The 18,781-nt window shown below is 45.4% G+C and overlaps 1 protein-coding gene across 11 annotated transcripts in view; it reads left to right on the forward strand.

Annotated features, from left to right (window-relative positions):
- Positions 1 to 3,074: 3,074 nt before the first annotated feature.
- LOC104377115 (TLE family member 1, transcriptional corepressor) overlaps positions 3,075 to 18,781 on the forward strand; it is an 83,891-nt gene continuing 68,184 nt past the window's right edge. For all 11 annotated transcript variants that reach the window (XM_086629754.1, XM_086629757.1, XM_086629756.1 and 8 more), the window contains exons 1-4: positions 3,075 to 3,098; positions 3,781 to 3,881; positions 5,556 to 5,619; positions 5,714 to 5,758. In XM_086629754.1, coding sequence (XP_086485880.1) covers positions 3,075 to 3,098; positions 3,781 to 3,881; positions 5,556 to 5,619; positions 5,714 to 5,758 — 234 coding nt within the window. The remainder of the gene's footprint in view (positions 3,099 to 3,780; positions 3,882 to 5,555; positions 5,620 to 5,713; positions 5,759 to 18,781) is intronic.

Consider the following 18,781-nt stretch of genomic DNA (forward strand, 5'->3'; position numbering starts at 1 on the left):
AATAAAGTCCAGATTTCACTGCAGAAGACTGAAGGAGTTTAATTTGAAACTGGGAATAATGTAGTATGGAAATTAGCAGTCTGAATGAGTAAAGGTGTATCTTAATATCGCAACACATCGAATTTTGTATCAAGTTTTACACATAGACTGCTCTTTCTTTAAGATACAAGATGAAGTGTAATACAATTCTTAATAAGTGTATCTAGCAAACATTAATGGGGAATTGTAAGAAAACGCAAATTAGAAAATTACCCTTACTGTGTTTAAATGATGCAATACAACATTTTAAGGCCTTTTTTTTTTAGGTCATATACAGGTATACAAACAGGGTAATTATGTCTTAAGGCATTGTTTCGAATCCGAAGTCACCAGTATTTAACACTTTATCGTGTGATTCTGCTATGAATAAGGCAGCCGTTAACAGAGGACGTGTTTTGAAGTTTACTTCCCACTGCAAGCTGTGTTGCCATTTGTCATCTCAGTAGTCACACAGAGAGTCAGTGGCATTTGTTCGACCCTCGCCTACCTCAAGTGGGCCTATAAACCATTTACAACAGCAAAGTTCTTGACAGCTTTCCTCTAGCAGACCCCTCTTGTAAAAAAAGCCGATTTTACCCAAAGGACGACTTCTGTCTGATCAGGGAGTCAATCCAGCCAACAGTTCAGTTGGTATATTTGAGCGAAGCACGCGAGCACGAAGCTTCATCTTTTTTTTTTACAGTATTTTATGTATAGCTGAGAGCATTGTCAGCAGGTGCTACAGCACGCCCCGGTATCACCGTGCAAACGAGACACGGAAAGGCGCCGCGCCTGCCTGCCCGAGTTACGAGGCAGATGCTCGGGACAGGAAAGTTAAGCCTCTTCCCTGAGCGCTCTGGGCCCGGCTCCGCGCAGGCACCGGCCCGCGGCTGCGGGGCCGCCTCCTTCCCACGCCCGCAGCCGCGGGCCGGCTGCGCCTCCGCGTAGTCCATGGCGGGGGATGGCGGATGCAGCCCCGTGCACCACCAGCACCCCTCGGCGTGTGCGCGCAAGGCACCGGGGCGCTCCCCGAAGGCGGGGGAGCCGCCCCGCTCCGCAGAGCCCCTGCGAAAAAAAAAACCCCGGGCGGGCGCAAGGCGCGGAGCCGGGGCCGCCCCGCACGGCGCGCCCCGCTCCGGGGCAACCTCTAACGGACTCGCCGCGCCTTGGCAACCGCTCGAACAGCGAGCGGGAAAACGCGCCGCGCGGGCGGGGAAGCGGGGCGCGCTGCGCTCGGGGCACCGTGCACCGGGCCGACCCCCACCGCCCCGCACCGACCGGGTGCGGAGAAACCGGCCCCGGCGGCGGGAGCGCGCAGGCGCCGCGCCCGCCGCTCGCCGGCAGCCCCGCCCCTCCGCGAGCCCCACGTTACTTTGATTGACGGCTCAGCGTCTCCACTCTCCTTCCCACCGACCTTCCCCTCCTCCCCGCGGCCCTCCGCGCTCTAACGCCCTCCTATTGGCCAGCTCGGAGCGCTCCTGCCGCTGCGCCAGAAACGGTTCCCAGCGAAAGGCTGCGAGCCGGCGGGACTCGGGCTCTCGCCATTGGTCCGCGGGGCCGGGGCGCATCACGGCCCCACGTTGGTGGCGGGGACGGCGATTGGGCGGCGGCGGCGGCGGTCCCCCTGCGCTCGGCGGCGTGGGCGGGGCCGGACGGGCGGGTTAGCTGGCGGAGTGTGAAACCGCGTGCTAATGTAAGCGGCGCGGGAGAGCACGGCGCGTCCCGCTCGGCCGCGGCCGCGCACCCGTCCCGCCGAGCGCCTCCCGCGGGGCCGCCCCAGCTTCGCCTTTCCCTCGGCCGGCGCGGAGGGCAGCGGGGGAAGGAGGCCGGTGGCGTTTCCGGCCGCTCGTGTCCAGATTCTTCAGCCAGGGAGAACTTTATCCCGGGTCGGCGAGGAGCGGTGCGGCAGCGCGGAGGAGGGGGAGGATGAAGATGATGAAGGTGCTGATGATGCTGCCGCCGCCGCGACGTACCGCGCTCGGGGGACCCTAGTGAGACGCGCAGCTCCCCGATGCGCGCCCGCACGGAGAAGGCTGCAGTGGTGTCGTTGCACGAAGGAGCTTCCCGTCTGATTTAGCCTCGATACGGACGCTTTCATCTTTTTTTTTTTCCTTCTTTTTTTTTTTTTTTCTTCCTCCCCCAAGCCACCCCGACGAGGCGGGCGGCTTGGCCGGTCGGGCCAGCGGGCATTTTGAGGGGTTTTGTTTTTCTTTTGTCCTAGGGACCTCTCTGCAACTAACGGAAGAGTCTCTGCTGCGTGTGTGGTTCCCCCTCCTCTGTCCCCCTGCGTTTCGTGCATGTGCTACTGGAGCTGCTCCGATCGGGGCCGGCTGTTCAGAGCCCCCTCCTGCCCCCTTCCTCCTCCTCCTCCCGCCTTCCTCCCTTGTTCATCGCTCTGTGTCTTGCCGATGACCTGGCCCCTCCGCCGACGCCTGGGAGCAGCGCGGCCTCCCCCGGAGACTTTCTCTCGCCCCCCCGGTTTGCGACGGTCCTGCTGCTGACACCGCGTCCCGCGTCCTCCGGCTGGATTTTCCCCTCTTGGCAAGAGGCAGAAGTGGGGAGAGGAGTCTCCTCCAACCGGGTTTCCGGCCTTACAATTGACATCGGCAACTTGCGAGCTCGAAAGAGGGGGATTATCCACTCCCGTAGCGGAGAGCGGCGGGGCGGCCGCGGCCCCCCCCCGCTCCCTACCCCACCCCGTCGGGTCGGGTCCCGTCCCGTCTCGCCCGGGCCCTGTGGGCGCCGCCCGCCGGCCGGAGCGCCGCCGGAGGAGCTCGGAGCAGCGCTGACCGCCCCGAGTGCGGTCCGTCCGCCTCCCCAGGGGCACCCCCAGGCCCTCCCGGAGCAAGAGCGACAAAGAACGCCGCGGCCGGAGGATGTCCCCGCGGCGGGGGCACTGAGCGGCGCCTCGCTCCGCTCCTGCCCGCGGCGGAGGGAAGGTGGCCGGCGAGTGTCGGCGCTCCTGCCCCCTCAGCGCCCCGCGTGTGAAGCCGGGTCAGGGCGGGGGGCTCGCAACGAGAACCGCACTGAGAGGGAGCCCCGCCGCGGCCGGAGCCATGTTCCCCCAGAGCCGACACCCCGTAAGTACGGCCCGGGCCGCCGCTCCGCGGGGGTGAGGGCGCGGGGCCGGGGAGGGAGCGGGGCGGGGGCCGGGCGGCGCCCCGCTGCTAGCGCTGCCCCGCCGGGACGCACCCCCGGCTCCTTCGCCCGGCTGACGGGGGGGGCGGGCGCCCTCCCAAGTTTTGGCCCCTCTTGGGAGGAGCGCCGCATCCTGCCAGTCGGCGCTGCTGGGAGGGTAAGCGCCCCCTCCCCCGACCCCTTTTGTTTCGTGGGCAACTTATTTGCCTTGGGAATGACGGCGGGGGGCCGCCGCCGAGCCGGGCAGCATCCCCCCTCCCCGCCGAGCGCGGAGCCCGGGCCGGGACCGGCCGTGCCCCCACGGCGGGGGTCGGCGGGGAGGAGCCGGCACGCCCCGCTTTCGGGTAGACGGCGGCGGCAGGAGCGTGTGGGTCGGGGCCGGAGCGGCTCTCGAAGCGCGGTTAGCCTCGTCCCCCGCAGATGAGGGACGGGAAGGTGGGTAACAAGTGCGCAGCGCCCCGGGGCGGTGGCGGGCGGGGCGGGCCGGGCTCTCCCTCCTTGCTTCCCTCCCTGCTTCTCTCCGGCCCTGCCGCGGCGGGCAGCGCCGAGCATCCCCTCCCCGCGGGGCCGCCGCGCTGTGTCTGAACGTGCCTCTCTCTCCCGTGCCGGCCGCCGCCGCGCCAGACCCCGCATCAGGCTGCGGGCCAGCCTTTCAAATTCACCATCCCGGAGTCGCTGGACCGCATCAAGGAGGAGTTCCAGTTCCTCCAGGCGCAGTACCACAGGTGAGCGCCTGCGGGCCGCCTCGGGGCCGGGGGTCGCTGCCCTGTCCCCGGCCCGGCGCGGGGGGCTGCACTGGACGGCCGCGTCCAGGCGGTGGCGTGCGGCGTCGCGGCGGAGCTCCGCCGCGGGGACCCGGCCGCCCCGGCACCGACGGCCTGTGCCGGCCGGTTCGGTGAGGGGCGGCGCGGGGAGCCCCGGCTCCCAGCGGTGGCGGGGGGTGCCCGAGGACGGGGCGCGCAGGAGAAAGCAGCCTTGCCCCGCGCGGGCCCTCCTGGCGATGTGCTGCCCGGGCACCTACGGAAAGGGTGGTAATGTCGAAGCTGGAGCGGTTCGGCGCGCGTATGAGTTTAAAAGACAAATAAAATTGTTAGGGATCCTTATGCGGAGCATTTTTTTAAGTATATGGAGAGAAGAGACCTGCTCTACTTCTGTGACACGCAACGTTAAGGAGGTTAATTCTGATGTGTCTGCTCATTTGTGTGTGGTGTTAATGCAAAGATTAATCAAATGCCAACGCGCGGTGCTTAAAGAAGCGAGAAGGATTTTTTTTAAGCACACAAGTCAAGTACGGGAGTACTAACACAAAGTTGACGTGAATCTGCTGAAGCAGTGGCATGTGTTTGATGCTATGCTGTCCTTCAGACGTTCTTGTTGCGTTTGTGCTTGCTGCCGAGGTCCCTACAGAGATTTAGGGTATGGATTTTTGCGTACACAGGGCAATTGGCGTTAAGGGGCAGTAATCTTCCTTAATTTTGTACTTCCGTGCACCTGCAAGCTGTGGATAGGAGTAAAATTCCTAGTTAGAAGTCGCTTGGTGTTGCTTAGGCTTCCTCTTTCTTACCTATGATACTGTAGTCTTAGTCTTATCTAAAATCGTTAACTTGTTTAAGCCATTTATTACTTTAAAAGTGCAGTGTAAAACACGAATATTCGGTATTGCATCTGTAAGTGGAAAATGCTGTTCCCTAGGATACTTACTAGCGTCGTTAAAAAAAAAAAAACCAAACCCCAACAACAACAACAACAAAAAAAAACAGTTTGCCAGAGAACAAAAAGAATATTGAGGCATTTGCCCTCAGTGAAAGTAATCAGAATTATACTGTTGTTAGTGATGAGATGTGCAAGTGCCAAATGCAACTTCTTTTAATTTGCAAAAACAGAAATAGAAAACAAACTTGCCAGTAAATGTTAGTGAAAGTTACTGATTTTCAAGCCTTGGGCATGATAACATCAGCTAGAGTGTACTTAAGGTTAAGGATTATACACATACTCAAGCTGTAATTGTAAACGTGAGTGGTGTTACTTGGCAGTAATTTACTAAATGCCATATACAAAGAAATATCTCTGGTTTAGGACTGAGAAGTACTTTGGAGAAATTCAGATCCTGTTACAGCTTGAAAGTTGTAGCACTTCATCGCAGCTCCTTACCAAAGCATGAAGATTGGGTATGTTTGGGTTCTGGAGCCAGTTTGGGTCTCATACAGCACCCTTGAAATACCTTTTAAATTTCCTGTTCAGCCTTTGTACCGAAAGTAGGAATTAAGTCTTTCTCTCTGTGTTTGTGTGTTAGTTTATGAGGTTTTTTTAATTAGCTACTTCTGTCAAAATACAAATAAATGGGTAGATGTCACAACAAATGACATAACAGTTACATTAAAGTGTGATCTATTTTGTAGCCTTAAATTGGAATGTGAGAAACTGGCAAGCGAAAAGACAGAAATGCAGAGGCACTATGTGATGGTAAGTATATTTGTTTTTTCTTTATTTCAGTAAATAATCTCCTGATAGAATGTAAGCCAGCATGAGAAAATAATATATGCTCCTTTATTTGCAGTATTACGAAATGTCATACGGATTAAACATTGAAATGCACAAACAGGTAAGGCATTCTGTTTTCTAAACCACAATCTGCAGTCTGTCTAGTGCATTGAAATGTAGCCTTTCTGTTTATGTTCTGATGACCGTACCACGTGGTTGAATCGATAGGCTAGTTTGTAGCCGTGATTAGTAAACCTTTGCCTACCTGCTGTCAGACGAGGTATAGATTAGGTTGAGCGACAAGAATTTCTTGGTATTGGTCCTGAAAAGCGTTGGCAGAAATAGGAAAGGTCTTGTGTCTGTGGTTTTAAAAATATAACTCAGTGCTTTACGTGGCTTTATTTTGTTGGTGGTAGAGTCTTTGATGTGTAGAACCGGTCCTATGTGTGTGTGTGAAACCTATGTGTATGCGTGAAAAGATTAGTGACTTGGAAAGCTCTAGTTATGACTATGAGTTTGCAAGTTCCCATAAAATTCACACTTATGGCCACTATAATGGTGAATAAAAAGAGTATTGAACTGGAACAAGACACTAAGGACCTCATAAGAGAAGAAAAGCTAAATGATTGCTCAGCCCAGAGGACCCTCAATTGAGTAGTCATTGTCTGCCAAATAAAGCATTAATGGCAGGGTGTAAGTATTCTGTAGATATGCTGACATTCACTTTTTCATCAAGATGCTGGTACAATAAGTCTTTCAGAAATCGATGGCCTCTTAAAAAAAATTATCATTAGATGAAGTTGCACAGTTGGACACGTTTCAAAGTGCAACAATACAATTCTTTCTTGATGTGTATGTGCTATTTCATCTAAAACTCTTGTTTCATTAAATTAAAGAGCATGGCTGACCGGCTAGGGCACAGCGAAGAAATTGATTAGTTCAGGCTTCAGATCTTCAGTATATTCAAAGACTTTCTTTACGCAAGTGAATTGCAGAGTTGAATTTTGCTTTTGTAACTCTGAGCTCTTTGATTTTTGTTTTGTTTTCCCCTAAAAATATTTTATTTGATAAAGTGGTATTATAATTCTGTGATGGCTTTCTGTCTGCAAAGCTGGGAAGGTATTCTCTTGGTTTTTAGAGGTACACTTGTTTGAATGCAGAACGCTGGTAAAAGAAGAAATATCACGACAACATCAATTTTTTTTTTAAGTAACGCACTGAATAGGTACACTGGAGGAGTAGTGTTTGCCTTGGTTCTGTAGTGTAGCTACACTAGTCATCTTGTGTTTTTAGAAGACTGTCAGTTTTCCTGTGAGGTGACTTTTCCAGGCTTTGTGATGTGGAGATTTCTTTTTTCCTTCTCCTAAACAACTATTTGACACACTGTAACCTGTGAGGAAGCCAACATCTGTATATAAGCCTCATTTGGTGTGAAATGGATGTTGATCTTTGAAGAGAACATGCAACTTCAGTAAATGTACTAGGAATTAACTTTAGATAAAATCAATTAACTCCACGAGATTAAAGAGTGTCAGAACTGAGGTTTCCACTTTGACCTTAACGTCTGTGTATTGCAAGGGTGTAATGTTCTGTATGTATGGCAACTATAATTACATACCCAGTAGGCAGTGATACTTAGGAAGCTTTTAAAATTTATGACAGAGCATTATACCTGTGTTGGTTCTAGCTAGTGAGAGTAGAGCGCACTTGCTCTGTGTATACTGTTAAGAAAAGAACAAGCTTTTTGAAGCCATAACTACATTTCCTTGGATAGGAGTCTCAGATGCTATGCCTTTACATGCTAAGTAATTCTAATTTCCGATAGAAGTAGCACCTTTGTGTGAAAGACTGTCGATTCGGAGGCTTGCAATGAGGATGCCAAACGGTGTTACAGTTCGGTATGTAGGTGGTCTTAGGTTACAGAAACAAACAAAAAAAAACCTTGCCAATGACATTCTTCTGAATTTCCACAGCTACCGATAAGTCCTGAGGAGGCTTTTGGCAGATAGTAATCATAATTCTTATTAAAACTGGTGACGTGTAGCCCCAAGGGTGTAGCCAGGCTCAAATTGATGCTTTTTGCTGGCTGATCACCAGCATGGCCTAAGTGCTCATTATGTTGTAGAGAGGGCCTTTGGAGCTCTCATTACATTTGACAGGAATTCTCTCTAGGGGGAAACTGGGCATTAGCTAGACTCCTGACAGGCTGAAATTATTCCTGCTTTATGGCTTATAACCAAATGCTAGCAAGGCATCATCAGGGGACACGAAAAATTGTCATTTCTGACAACATCTTTGTTACTGAAAAATGCAGTGATGGGGAAACTTTCCACTGAACAAGCTTGAACGTTTTTAAGGCCTGCCTCCTATGTGGATGCTGCACTCACTCTGTGTGAAGCCCTTCAGAGTGCTTGGGCTGCTGACTGAAAAACAAAAAATTACACTGGAGCAGTCTTTCTTTATGCAGCGTGATGCGTACGTACATCACTGTTAAGGTAGAGTCACTTCCATAAAATGAAGTGGTTGAAGTTTGCCTGCATATGAAAGGGTGGACTTCTTGTACTGATACAGTAGCATCAGCAGTTCCCTCTTCATTTAATCTATTGTAATTTGACTAAAACAAAGTTAGTCAAGACTTGAATGTTGCTATACACAGACTTAATTGAGATGAACTTTCCATACACAAACAAATTTACTGCGGAGCTTTCCACTTGAATATGTTGCATTTGAGTCCAGAAATGGCCATGATAAGGCTTCCTTCACAACTTTAGCTTTGGCACTTTGCAGTGTTTAATTGCATAACTGTGTGCTTAAATCCAGTTGCTGCTGTGTTTCAGCTTGCTGGCTGAACAGTGGTCAGGAAATAATTTTTTTGGCGTATTTGTGGCTGGTTTGTGGTTTTTTTTTGGTCTTGTTTCTATGTGTGTTTTTTATTTTTAAGAATTTCTAAGGTTAGTCCTTAAGAGGATGTTGTGTGTGGATTCTTATACTGTTTTCAGAAATAATTATTTTAAGATTAATAGTTAATGGCTAAGGGTTGCACACCTGAAACAGAAACAAGCACCTGAAAATTTGTTTAGGATGGATGCGCTTGATTCAGATACTGTTTTCATATGTGTCAGGAAGACAGAATGAATAAGGATGTTTTGTGTGGTCTTAAGTTTTTCTGTGTTACCTCATCCACGTCAAGATTTTTCCCACTGTGACATCCGTGGCTGGCAAAGCAGGTGCATCGACTGCTAGTACCAAGATGTAAAGTTGGTTGGGTGTTAAAAATCCCGCTATACTTAAAAGGGTTGCTGCTCTTGGCTATTAGGGCAGCGCCTCTTTATTTTCACCAGCTCTGTCTGTCATCTTCTGTCATAAGTCAGAAGATAAGGCTTCCTGTGCGTTTAATGCCTAGATTGTTTAGGTGCAAGATTAGCTTTTGTTCCGTGGCAGGCAGCCAAAGAAAGAAAAATTCATCACTGCTGAACCAACTGACAGACTATATAAACTACTACAGTGTGTGGGTTTCTGCTATCTGACAGCTAGGTTTCCCTCTCTTTGGGTGGGTTATTGTGATCTCTGTGACCTGCCTGGAGGCAGACCTGTCATGCAGAACCTTGCCTCTTGTAGAAGAGTATACAAACTCCCAAACTGCATTATGTTAACCAATTGTACGAGAGTTAAACGTCTCTTTTAGCCTGGACTGTTTCGTGGAATCGTTTGTAATGCTCCACGGCAAAGGACAGAATCTTCTACTGATATCTCATTAGAACATCAGTCTTTGGGAGTGGGTTAAATAGAAAGGAATTAAGGAGCTTAGTTAGCTCTCTACAGCTCCTGAGTAGGATGACTGTGCTGTTGAAAGGGATTTAAAGATAAATTATTTTTTTCCTACTTGCATTTTAATTATTAGAATGAGAAACTTCATGAATCTTTAAGGTTTTGGTGGTGTGCAGTAAGCATTTTACAGTTCACACTGCCACATAGGACTTGCAAAACCTGTTTTTATTTAAAAGAGAAAATGGTGAGGTAGGTTGGAACATAATATTTTTCACTGAAAAAAAATGGTGCTTATTCTACAAATACTGGGTTTCTAAATAAGTACAGTTATATCACCAGTGCAGCCAGTTCAACCACAACGAGAGCTGCCAGTTTGAACGAGAAGGAAAGACTAGAGTAACGACCTCAACTTTCTCGACTTTTGAACCACATTCAAGCTTGAGACCAGCATTATTGTTATCTGACGGATTCAGGGCACTGTGTGAAGTATGTCTCCATGTGGCTTTTAGATAACCATATTGTCAGATACTATCTATTATGTCAGCTTCATATGCAACTTAATCTGAAAGTATATCACGGTGTAAACATTGTACATATGTTGAATACTGCCTGATCATCTCACGTTGTAGGCTTGGTCTACCAGATTTCAGGTTCGCCACAGAATGGAGAGAGGAAACGCGTTTCTACCTGCAACGTTCTCAAACTTCCCTTGCATTGCTGGGACTTAACTTTGTCAAATGTCTGTTGATGTACTTTATGGACTGGTTCAAGTGGGCAAAAAAAATCTTCCTGGTATTTTTTGGGGCACGGAGAAGAGTAGGAGGGAAGATGACTTTTTGAATGTGCAGTACTCCTGTCACAACATCCTGGGGGAAACAGCTTAACACTTTTCCTCCTTCTGCTGGTTGTTATACCAAATGGAGCTGAGCATTTGAATTGCCTATCCTCCCACCCTTCTCCAGCACTTCAGTATTTGTAGCAAAGTGGTACAGTTGCATTGTTTCTCCTGTGCAAAATGGAAGTTAGTATCCATCTAGGTTTGATAGTAGGTCACCATTGGCATGCAGTAAAAGCCTTTAAAAGCAGTTTTAGGTGAACTGGCTCTTATCAGAAGACTGCACGGTACTGTTATTTTAAAAATGGTAACAGCTTTGAGTAGAAGTAATGAGGTTATCTTTCCACTTGAAGTAAGATCTAGGGATATCTAATGGCCACTATTTTCATCTCTTGCAACATACTTCTTAACTGGACTCTGGATGTAGCTATTTGAGCAATAGTAGTTCCTTTCAGAAGGGGGGGGAAAACAACAGCTGACGGGGCATTCCCGATTTTTCAGCATGTATTTGTCAAAACAGCATTTTAATGGATCAGTCCTTATGATTACTCATAGGCTGTGGCTTTTAAAGCACTTGTAAGTTGGTCCCATGTTCCACCTGAGCTTGCAACCTGTACTTTTGCAAGTATTGTATTCCCATCCCAGTATTCTGTGAAAGTAATCTTGCGTGACATCTCTGAGCAATGCTTTCCAGTGTTTGCCTCACCTTCGCTGTGAAGAATTTTTCCTTCACTAACTGCGACTTTGCCTTAACTGCACTGGTGACCATTGTCAGCCTTTTGTTCTTCTGCTGTGCGTGTCTGAGAAGAGTCTGGCTTAGTCTTCTCCATAATCACCTCTTTGTCAGCAATCAGATCTCCACTCCCATTAATCCTCCTCCTCTTGAAACTAAACAAATCTAACTTCTTCCTGGTACGTTGTGTGCTCCGATTCACTGATCGTCTTGCTGGTGTTGCTTAGTGACTTGCTCCAGTTTGGCAACGTTTTCCTTCGTGCCAAACAAGGGGAACAAAGAGTGGAACAGTTTATTTTAATCATCCAGCTGGTTACAGTCACACTATTGCATCCTAGTATGAGGTGTAGCCTTCATCAACATAAGGGTGTGGGGCTCATGCCTATTCAACTTGTCCTCTTCTGCAAAACTGCTTTCTAGTTCGTTTCCACACTGGCTGTGCTGTTGTGGGGAGGAGATTGTCCCAGGTGCAGGACAAAAACAACCTTTGTTTGCTTTGAATCTGGTTTCCACTGTCTTTATTGGATGGCCCCTAGTTCTCAGAATAGGCAAGTGGTTGATGCCTAATTGCTTTTTCAATGCACTCAAAATTTTGCATCTCTGTTGTAACTCGCCTGTATTGACTCCTTTTCAGTTTGGGCAGTCCCATCCTACACAGTTGTGTAGCTTTCTTTACTCATCTTCCTTGCTTTTCCCTCGACCTTTTTCATTTTTATCTTCACTTGCTGAAATGAGGGGACTAGAACTACATACAGTTCTCAGGGTGCAAGTGAACCAGAGATTTGCATTATTGTATAGTTCTGTTTTCTGGATGTTTTTCTTTTTTATTTTACTCCCCCCCCCCCCCCCCCCCCCCCCCCCCCACTTGGTAAAGTTCTCAGCATCAAATTTCTCTTTTGGCTGCCATGAAATGCTGAACTGCTGGAGTCACCTTTCACATTTCAGTTTACTTATCACGGATGATTGTAAGCTCAGGAGCTGTCACTTTATGTTGAGTTTAGGGAGGGCTACTCTCAGTGTGTGCAAATTTTGTTTATATACTACTCTTTTCGCTGCCCACTTAGACTTCTAAGGTCTTCTCTATTGCTTGCAGTTCTTCAGCCATTGTTTTTACTTTAAATGAATTCTCTTATGGAGCAATTTTTCTTACTCGCTGCTTACTGTCTTTTCCAAGCTGCACTGCTGAGTGTATTGATAAAACAGATTGCAGTAAAGGCACCTATGAAACTCCACCAGTATTGACCTGTTGATGGCATAGAGCTAGAGATGATTGAAGAGTAGAGAAATTGAGTTTATCCTTAACTGAGCTCTAGTTTAAATCTGACTAGGTTTAAAAATCTTATTTCTTGATGTCTTTTTTTAAAAGAAGGCTTACTGATGCACTTTTTTTGTTACTTATAAAAACAGCCCACCCTGTTGCTGTGTTAAAATTTTTATAAACAAATGGAAACAATGTTGAATTCTCCAGTTTGGAACCATAATCCCAGTATGTTTAAGTGAAATTGGATTAGGAAAAGGTTTCTAGTGTTAATTCATAGGGTAGCTGTGTTTTACATTTGTAGGTATTGAGGATTATTTTAGTTGTTAGCAAGCCTATTTGTTATAAAATATACTTTCTAGTATGGGGAAAATGGTTCATGAAATTAATCAGTTTGGTAGGTTTCACTGAACTTTTGTAATGGTAATAGTATTCTGTGGCTAATGATAAACCGCACAGTGTTTAAGATCTCCAATCTAATTGGGGGATTAGCTGAGTTGCTCTTACCTTTTCTTTATGTTCTTCAGAACTATGAACAAATTAGCACAGATGATTAAATTACAAATTAAAGTTCTTTGAGGGCTGTTGGATAAGCTTTGTGTCAGGGCTGCTTATCTGGAACGATCTTGTACTTCTCAGGTGATGCAAAGAGCCAACTAGCCTTTTTGTCTGTGTGATAACAGAAAGCTGAGGTTAATTTGCGTTATGGTGTAGTGGTTTTTTGTTTATTTGGTTTGTTTGTTTCTTTTCCAATTTATTTTGTGGGGTTTTTTGTCCTCTTTCCCCAGCAGCATGGATGTTCTTTTTTTTCTGTTCAGTCTTTTCTTTTTTTAATTCCACTTGAAGCTTTTTGATGTTCGTGTAAACAGTCGGTCAAAGCAACTTACTTGTAAGGTGACCAGTCAGTGTATTGACAAGAACAGACACAATAGAAAACTTCATTAGGAGGCAAACCGTTGGGATTTGCAGTAAATATATTACAGAACACAAGTGAATTGCCGATACTGCTTGTTTAGCAGTTTGCAAGGGCAATGGTAGTATGGATTTTTGAATTAGAAAGGAAGGATTGTTCTTTCTCTGTGCTGGAACATCTAGTTGATAGCTGAGGATAAAACTGATTTAGAGAACAAAATGCTGCTGCCTCTATTTGTGCCATTTTTAAAGGCTTCTATAGATTAGCAAGCAAAAACAAAAAGAGAGCTTTCAGTTTGGAGGAGGAAAGAAAGAAAGGGTGCGCTTGTTCAGCTGCGTCTTGATTAGGTATTAAGTTTAAAAGGAAACCTGCTTTTGTTAGGTCAAGAAAAGGGAAGGACATCTGAAACTGAGTGGGTTTATGATCTGTGGAAATCTGCCTACTTACGGAATTGTTTTTAAGTGTTCTAAAACCCCAAAATTGCTGTGGTGTCCACTTCATGGAATGATGATCTCAACATTTTAAATGTAGACATTTGAATTAGATCCCTGGGGAAGGGGATGAAAAACCCACAATTTCTTGGGAAAAATAACTAATAGAAAGATGATTTTGCTTTATTGCCACAATAATTTTCATTTACAAAGGTATGTTGTGTTATTTTTTTTTAAAAGCTGAAATGGTTATCACTGTTTTTCATGTGAGTTTGGATGTAAGGTCATTCTGAATTTCTATTTTTGTAACTGGTTATAAGGTTTCCAGCCATTACTTTTCAGACAGCTAACTGTCTGGCCTCAAATGACGGACATAAATTGCCAGTTAAGCAAACACAAAATCTTTAATTAACAAGACCTATGGGAAGCTCCTAGGTTGTTTCTTTAAACTGAAATATGAACTGTAGAATCACAGCACTAAAAAGTAGGTAGTGCCTCCCTATGTCCTAGCTGGATTGGCCGTACTGCTGTCATTCCTGATAGGGTGTTTGTCCTATCCGTTTGCAAAGACTTCACAGTAGTGGTGACTCGCAAGCCCTCTAGGTAGCAGAGTGCTTTTATGTCCTTGCTGTTGAAGTGCTTCTTCAGTTACAACTTCCATCTCCTCTGCTGCAGCTTCAGCTCTTTACTATGCATTGTCTTTACCCTGGATAGGGAGAACAGGTCATTCCCCCCTGCCTTCCAAAACTGTTTTGTACACCTCTACAGTCTGATGTTCATTCTCTGACTGTTGTTGCCCAGCTGAAGTTCAGTGCCCGAAATAAGTGCAGTGCTCCAGGGGAGGAAATGCCGTGCTGAGTAGCACAGGAGGTTTACTTAGCATATGGCTTACTGTGGTGACAGCCTTTTTTGCAACAGGATGCTATTGACTTACGTTCAACTTCTGATCCACTGTGACCAAGAAATTCCTTCCTGGCCCATTATTTCCTTTTCCTTTATGTTCCTGTCTAGGCATGCTATGGTCCTTTATCCCTATTTATCCCTATCCTTCTTTTTTCCTTTGTAGTCTATTTTTCCATTCACTGCAAAGTGAGTTCTGAAGCTATTCTCCAGCATATTCTGTCTTTCTCAGCTTGAAGCTCTCTTCAAATTAAGGATTAGGGCAAATGAAGAGATCTCTATGCTTGTTAGTGGGAAATACTGAAAAATGCTTGACCTATCATGCATGCAGAACTTCTTAATTTGCAGAAGAGAAGGATGTATTCATACATGGTTTAATCATCAAGCAGTTTTGTGCTTGTTCCTGCGAAGTTTTAGCTGGGCAGGGCCATGTGTTGCTCCTAGTAGTACTACAAGTGTCAAATTCTCAGGGAAGATATTAACATCATCTGCCTCTCTTAGCCATAATTACTTTACCTTTTTGGATATTGCATAATTCTGATGTTGTTTACTACTGAAGAATACTTTTGAGTTCTGATTTATATCCCTATTTCACCTAGATGTTTATGGATAAGAGGTTTTTTAATGCCCCAAACTTAAGGAACAGTAATTAAGCTGAAGTGTCTTTCCTTCTTCATTTGCTGTTTTCTGTCTGTTAGACACTCTCCTTTCATGGTTTCATATCCACTTGACATTTGCAGGTTCTGCAAGGTGTCCTCTAGCTATTTTCACTAATGTGCACTTTTTATTTCATCAGGCCTAGTCAATTTGAAGATGGTTTTACTTGAAACGCTCTCATCTGTTCCTTTCCTGTATAAGCTGCAGTGTTGACCTTGCATAGCTAGTAATTTATATTAATTATGTGGTTGGTAATGATTCTTGTATAGTTATGATGGATGCAAAAAAGTATAGACTTTCTGGCCTTCTCGGTGTCCCTTGACTGTATCTTTCCTCTTCTAATTGAGGGGATTGAACCATTGGTTTTTTGTTCTCCTCTGACTATTCCAACCTATAGAGCAGTAGCTTTACTTTAGCTGCTGCTTACTAGTGGCACATACTTAAAAAAATACGAACTTCTGCTGTAAATGTTCGTACGGTCTCACCTGACCTAGTTTCCACTTCCTGTGTGCTTTCCTGTTTATATGAAGTCACTTAAGAATTCGGGATTTAGTCTCTTGGCACAACTTGATCCCTCCCCTTCTTCATCTGTCCCTTCATCTTCCATTCTCAGATGTTTTAACTGTCATCCATGTCCTCTTAAATTGTTGGTTGTTAGTGAGTCACCCGATGGCACCTGAAGCATTGATGCAAACACTTTTTTAAGGCCTTAAATTGTTTCTCTGACTTGACAGATATTTGAAACTGAGCTGTGGGTGTACTAAGTGTTGTAAAATGATGAAAATTACATGTAAGATACGAAAGTGCATGTGACTTGGTAAGTTTAGTTTGGTAGTGATTTCTAAAGTCCTGGTGAATGTAGCATATTGAATTTCCCCCCCATATTTCAGGCCCTTGCATTAGTGTGTCGTCCTTTTTTTTTTTTGTCACATGGCATGGTTATTGTTCTAGTCAAGTCCAGATTCTACTGCTATTATAGTCTTACTTGAATATTGACAAGGACTGAATCCTGACTGGGAGTTTTGTTACTGACTTGCATACTGTAAATGTATGTTCTTGGTTTGAGGAACTTTATCCTCTTAAGTTTTAGAAGCTGTGTGGTTCTAGGCACTTCTCCAGCTATGCAAGAGCTCTGACTTTCTAGTGCCATCCCAATAAAGTGGCTCAGTGTAGCAAGTGCTGCAAGGATGTATGCAGAAACTTGGATTAGGCTTGTGGGAGTGAGAGTGAAATAGGAAGTAGTTCTAAAATAATGTCCTAAACTAAATGAAAAGCCGACAGGGCTCTTTTCTGGTAGCAGTTACAGATACATTGTGGTTTTTTGTGCCTCCTTTCTTTTTCTCTTCTTGCTGTCTCCTCCTCGTTCTTGTGTAGTGTAGTGCTGCTCAGTTTTCCAAAGTAAATTAAGTTCTTGACATCCTTAAGGGTAATAATGCAAAGCATGTTGGATAGTTTTAGAGACTGTGTTGTTTCTAGATCACCCTAAGAGCACATGAGACAGCAGCCCTGTGGGAAGAGGAGAGCTTGTCCAATAGCTTATTCTTTCCTCCAAAAAAGCTCTGCTCCCAGCTTGGTTTGCCTGATACTTTGAGATACTCTGTTACCTGATGGATGCCTCCTGTGAGCCTATTTAACTAAGTGATGTGGTGGTCTACTGCCCTGGCCCTTTTTCTTCTCACATAGTAATGTTTTCTGCTTAACTAATTAGTTGAGATGTTGGACCAAGTCCAAATGTCACCAGCATGATTTGAAGAAAGTCTGCCTCTGGAAGCAACAGTGACAAGACCTCTTCTGGATTGGAGTTAGCCTGTGACTTGCTCAGCATCTCATGAAATCTAAATAAAAGTGGGAGCTGCACGTGCTGGAAAACAACTTGAAAATAAAATAAAGCTGTGAGCTTACTTCAGAGACTTAGATACTTCTGTGTCTATTGAAGGTTAGCTTAGGCATGGAAACTAAGCTGTGGTACTAAAATTTGGGTAAACACACCTTTAGTAGTTGAGAGTGCTTGAGCAAGATGGGCTGAAGACGAATTAAAGGAGAAATGTGATAACTGTCCTGTTTAGCCAAGTTTAAGAAGAGTCTTGACATAGTGAAAATGTGTGAAAGGAGCACTTTAACATCCTGACAACAGCTTCTTTGTTGCCAGTTGGCTTGGGTTCAACAGGATTTACAGCTGCAAATGGGATGGGCAGTTGTGTACAGTGGTTTGTTGAGAGCTGCACAGTGGCCTCTCTATTATTATAGAAAGCATTGAAATTAGACATCTGAAATATATTCAGTCACTTCACTTTATAGTTGACTGAAGTCCAAACCTGTAGTAGATGTTTGGCAAGTGTAGCTGTTGGCTTGTGCATCATATGTAGCTTATGTTTAAATTAACATGACCTTTCTGTAGTTCAAGCTGACATCTAAGAGGATTCAGATAAATGTAGTTTAGGTGCTGAATAAAAAAAAACAAAACTAGTTTCACTTTGGAAACAGTAGCATTCCGTGACTTTATCATTTTGAGGTTTTACTCTGTTAATATTTCTGTTACTTCTCCCTCTCTTGACTCCCACTTGCAATATGGTGGTGTTTTGGGTTTTTTCATAGCTAAAGATTTTTCATGCCAGTCTTCTGGGGTTTTAATATCATCATTGTGTGGGTGGCTGACCTCGCAATTAAAACGAGTAGTACAAATGGCGGGGAAGAGAGAAAGCTGTATCTGTTAATGATACGTCACGTTAAACTGACAGTTTACGCCCAAAACACCGAGATTGTTCCTCTCGCTGAAATGAACGCTACCCGTTGCCGCTTGTCAGATTGAATGTCAAGTATCTGTTGAGAGTAAACCTTCCCACCCCCTCCTATTGGTGAGAATATTAGTAATGAGTGTTTATAATTTAAAATAGAGTCTGAAGGCCAGCTTCCACAGTTTGTCGCAGGGTGGTTAATACGACGGTAAAGGGGAGATGGATGTGGCTACTTGTGTTGAGTCTATTACTCAGGAGGCCCGTAAATTTGATTGGCTGCTGCAGTTCTAGCAGAATCATTCGATTTGAGAGCAATAGAAAGATAAGATATCCAATTACCCAAATGATTTGCAGGGTTAGCCAACGTTGTCATGGAGACGCGAGTTGGAACAAATTAAATTTTAAGCAATAAAATAATCTTAAAGCACGTCTGGGAACAAGAAAATTTGGCAGTGGCACTTACCTGAATTGAATCTTAGCTTGACACGCTGTTGTTTGACATTGATATACTGTGGAGGCCTAAACTTTTAAATGGCATGTTGCCTTTATTCCCCCCCCCCCGCGCCCCCCCCCCCCCTTTTGCAGCCATTGCCAGAACAGATTGTAGTGTATTAGTTTTAAATAAAAGGACATTAATAATATATGCATATCTCAGTGCTCAATGTGGATTCAATAACTCATGAACAGCAAAGTTCATAGAATGCTAGCCTTAATCATTTGAGGCTTTTGAATATTTAAGTTTTCAGATTTAATTATACCTCCAACATTCTGTTCCCCCTCGAATTCTTACCAACAAATTTTTTGAAGTGCTTGAGTCGTTCTGTAACAAAGTTCTAAGAAAGCATGCAGAGAGCTAAGCATAGTGAAATGTTTCTTTTTTGTAATTGCTCTATGAATGTGTGCTTTTTGTTGTC

This window comes from Tauraco erythrolophus, chromosome Z (genome assembly GCF_009769465.1).
Source record: "Tauraco erythrolophus isolate bTauEry1 chromosome Z, bTauEry1.pri, whole genome shotgun sequence".
NCBI classification, from domain to species: Eukaryota; Metazoa; Chordata; class Aves; order Musophagiformes; family Musophagidae; genus Tauraco; species Tauraco erythrolophus.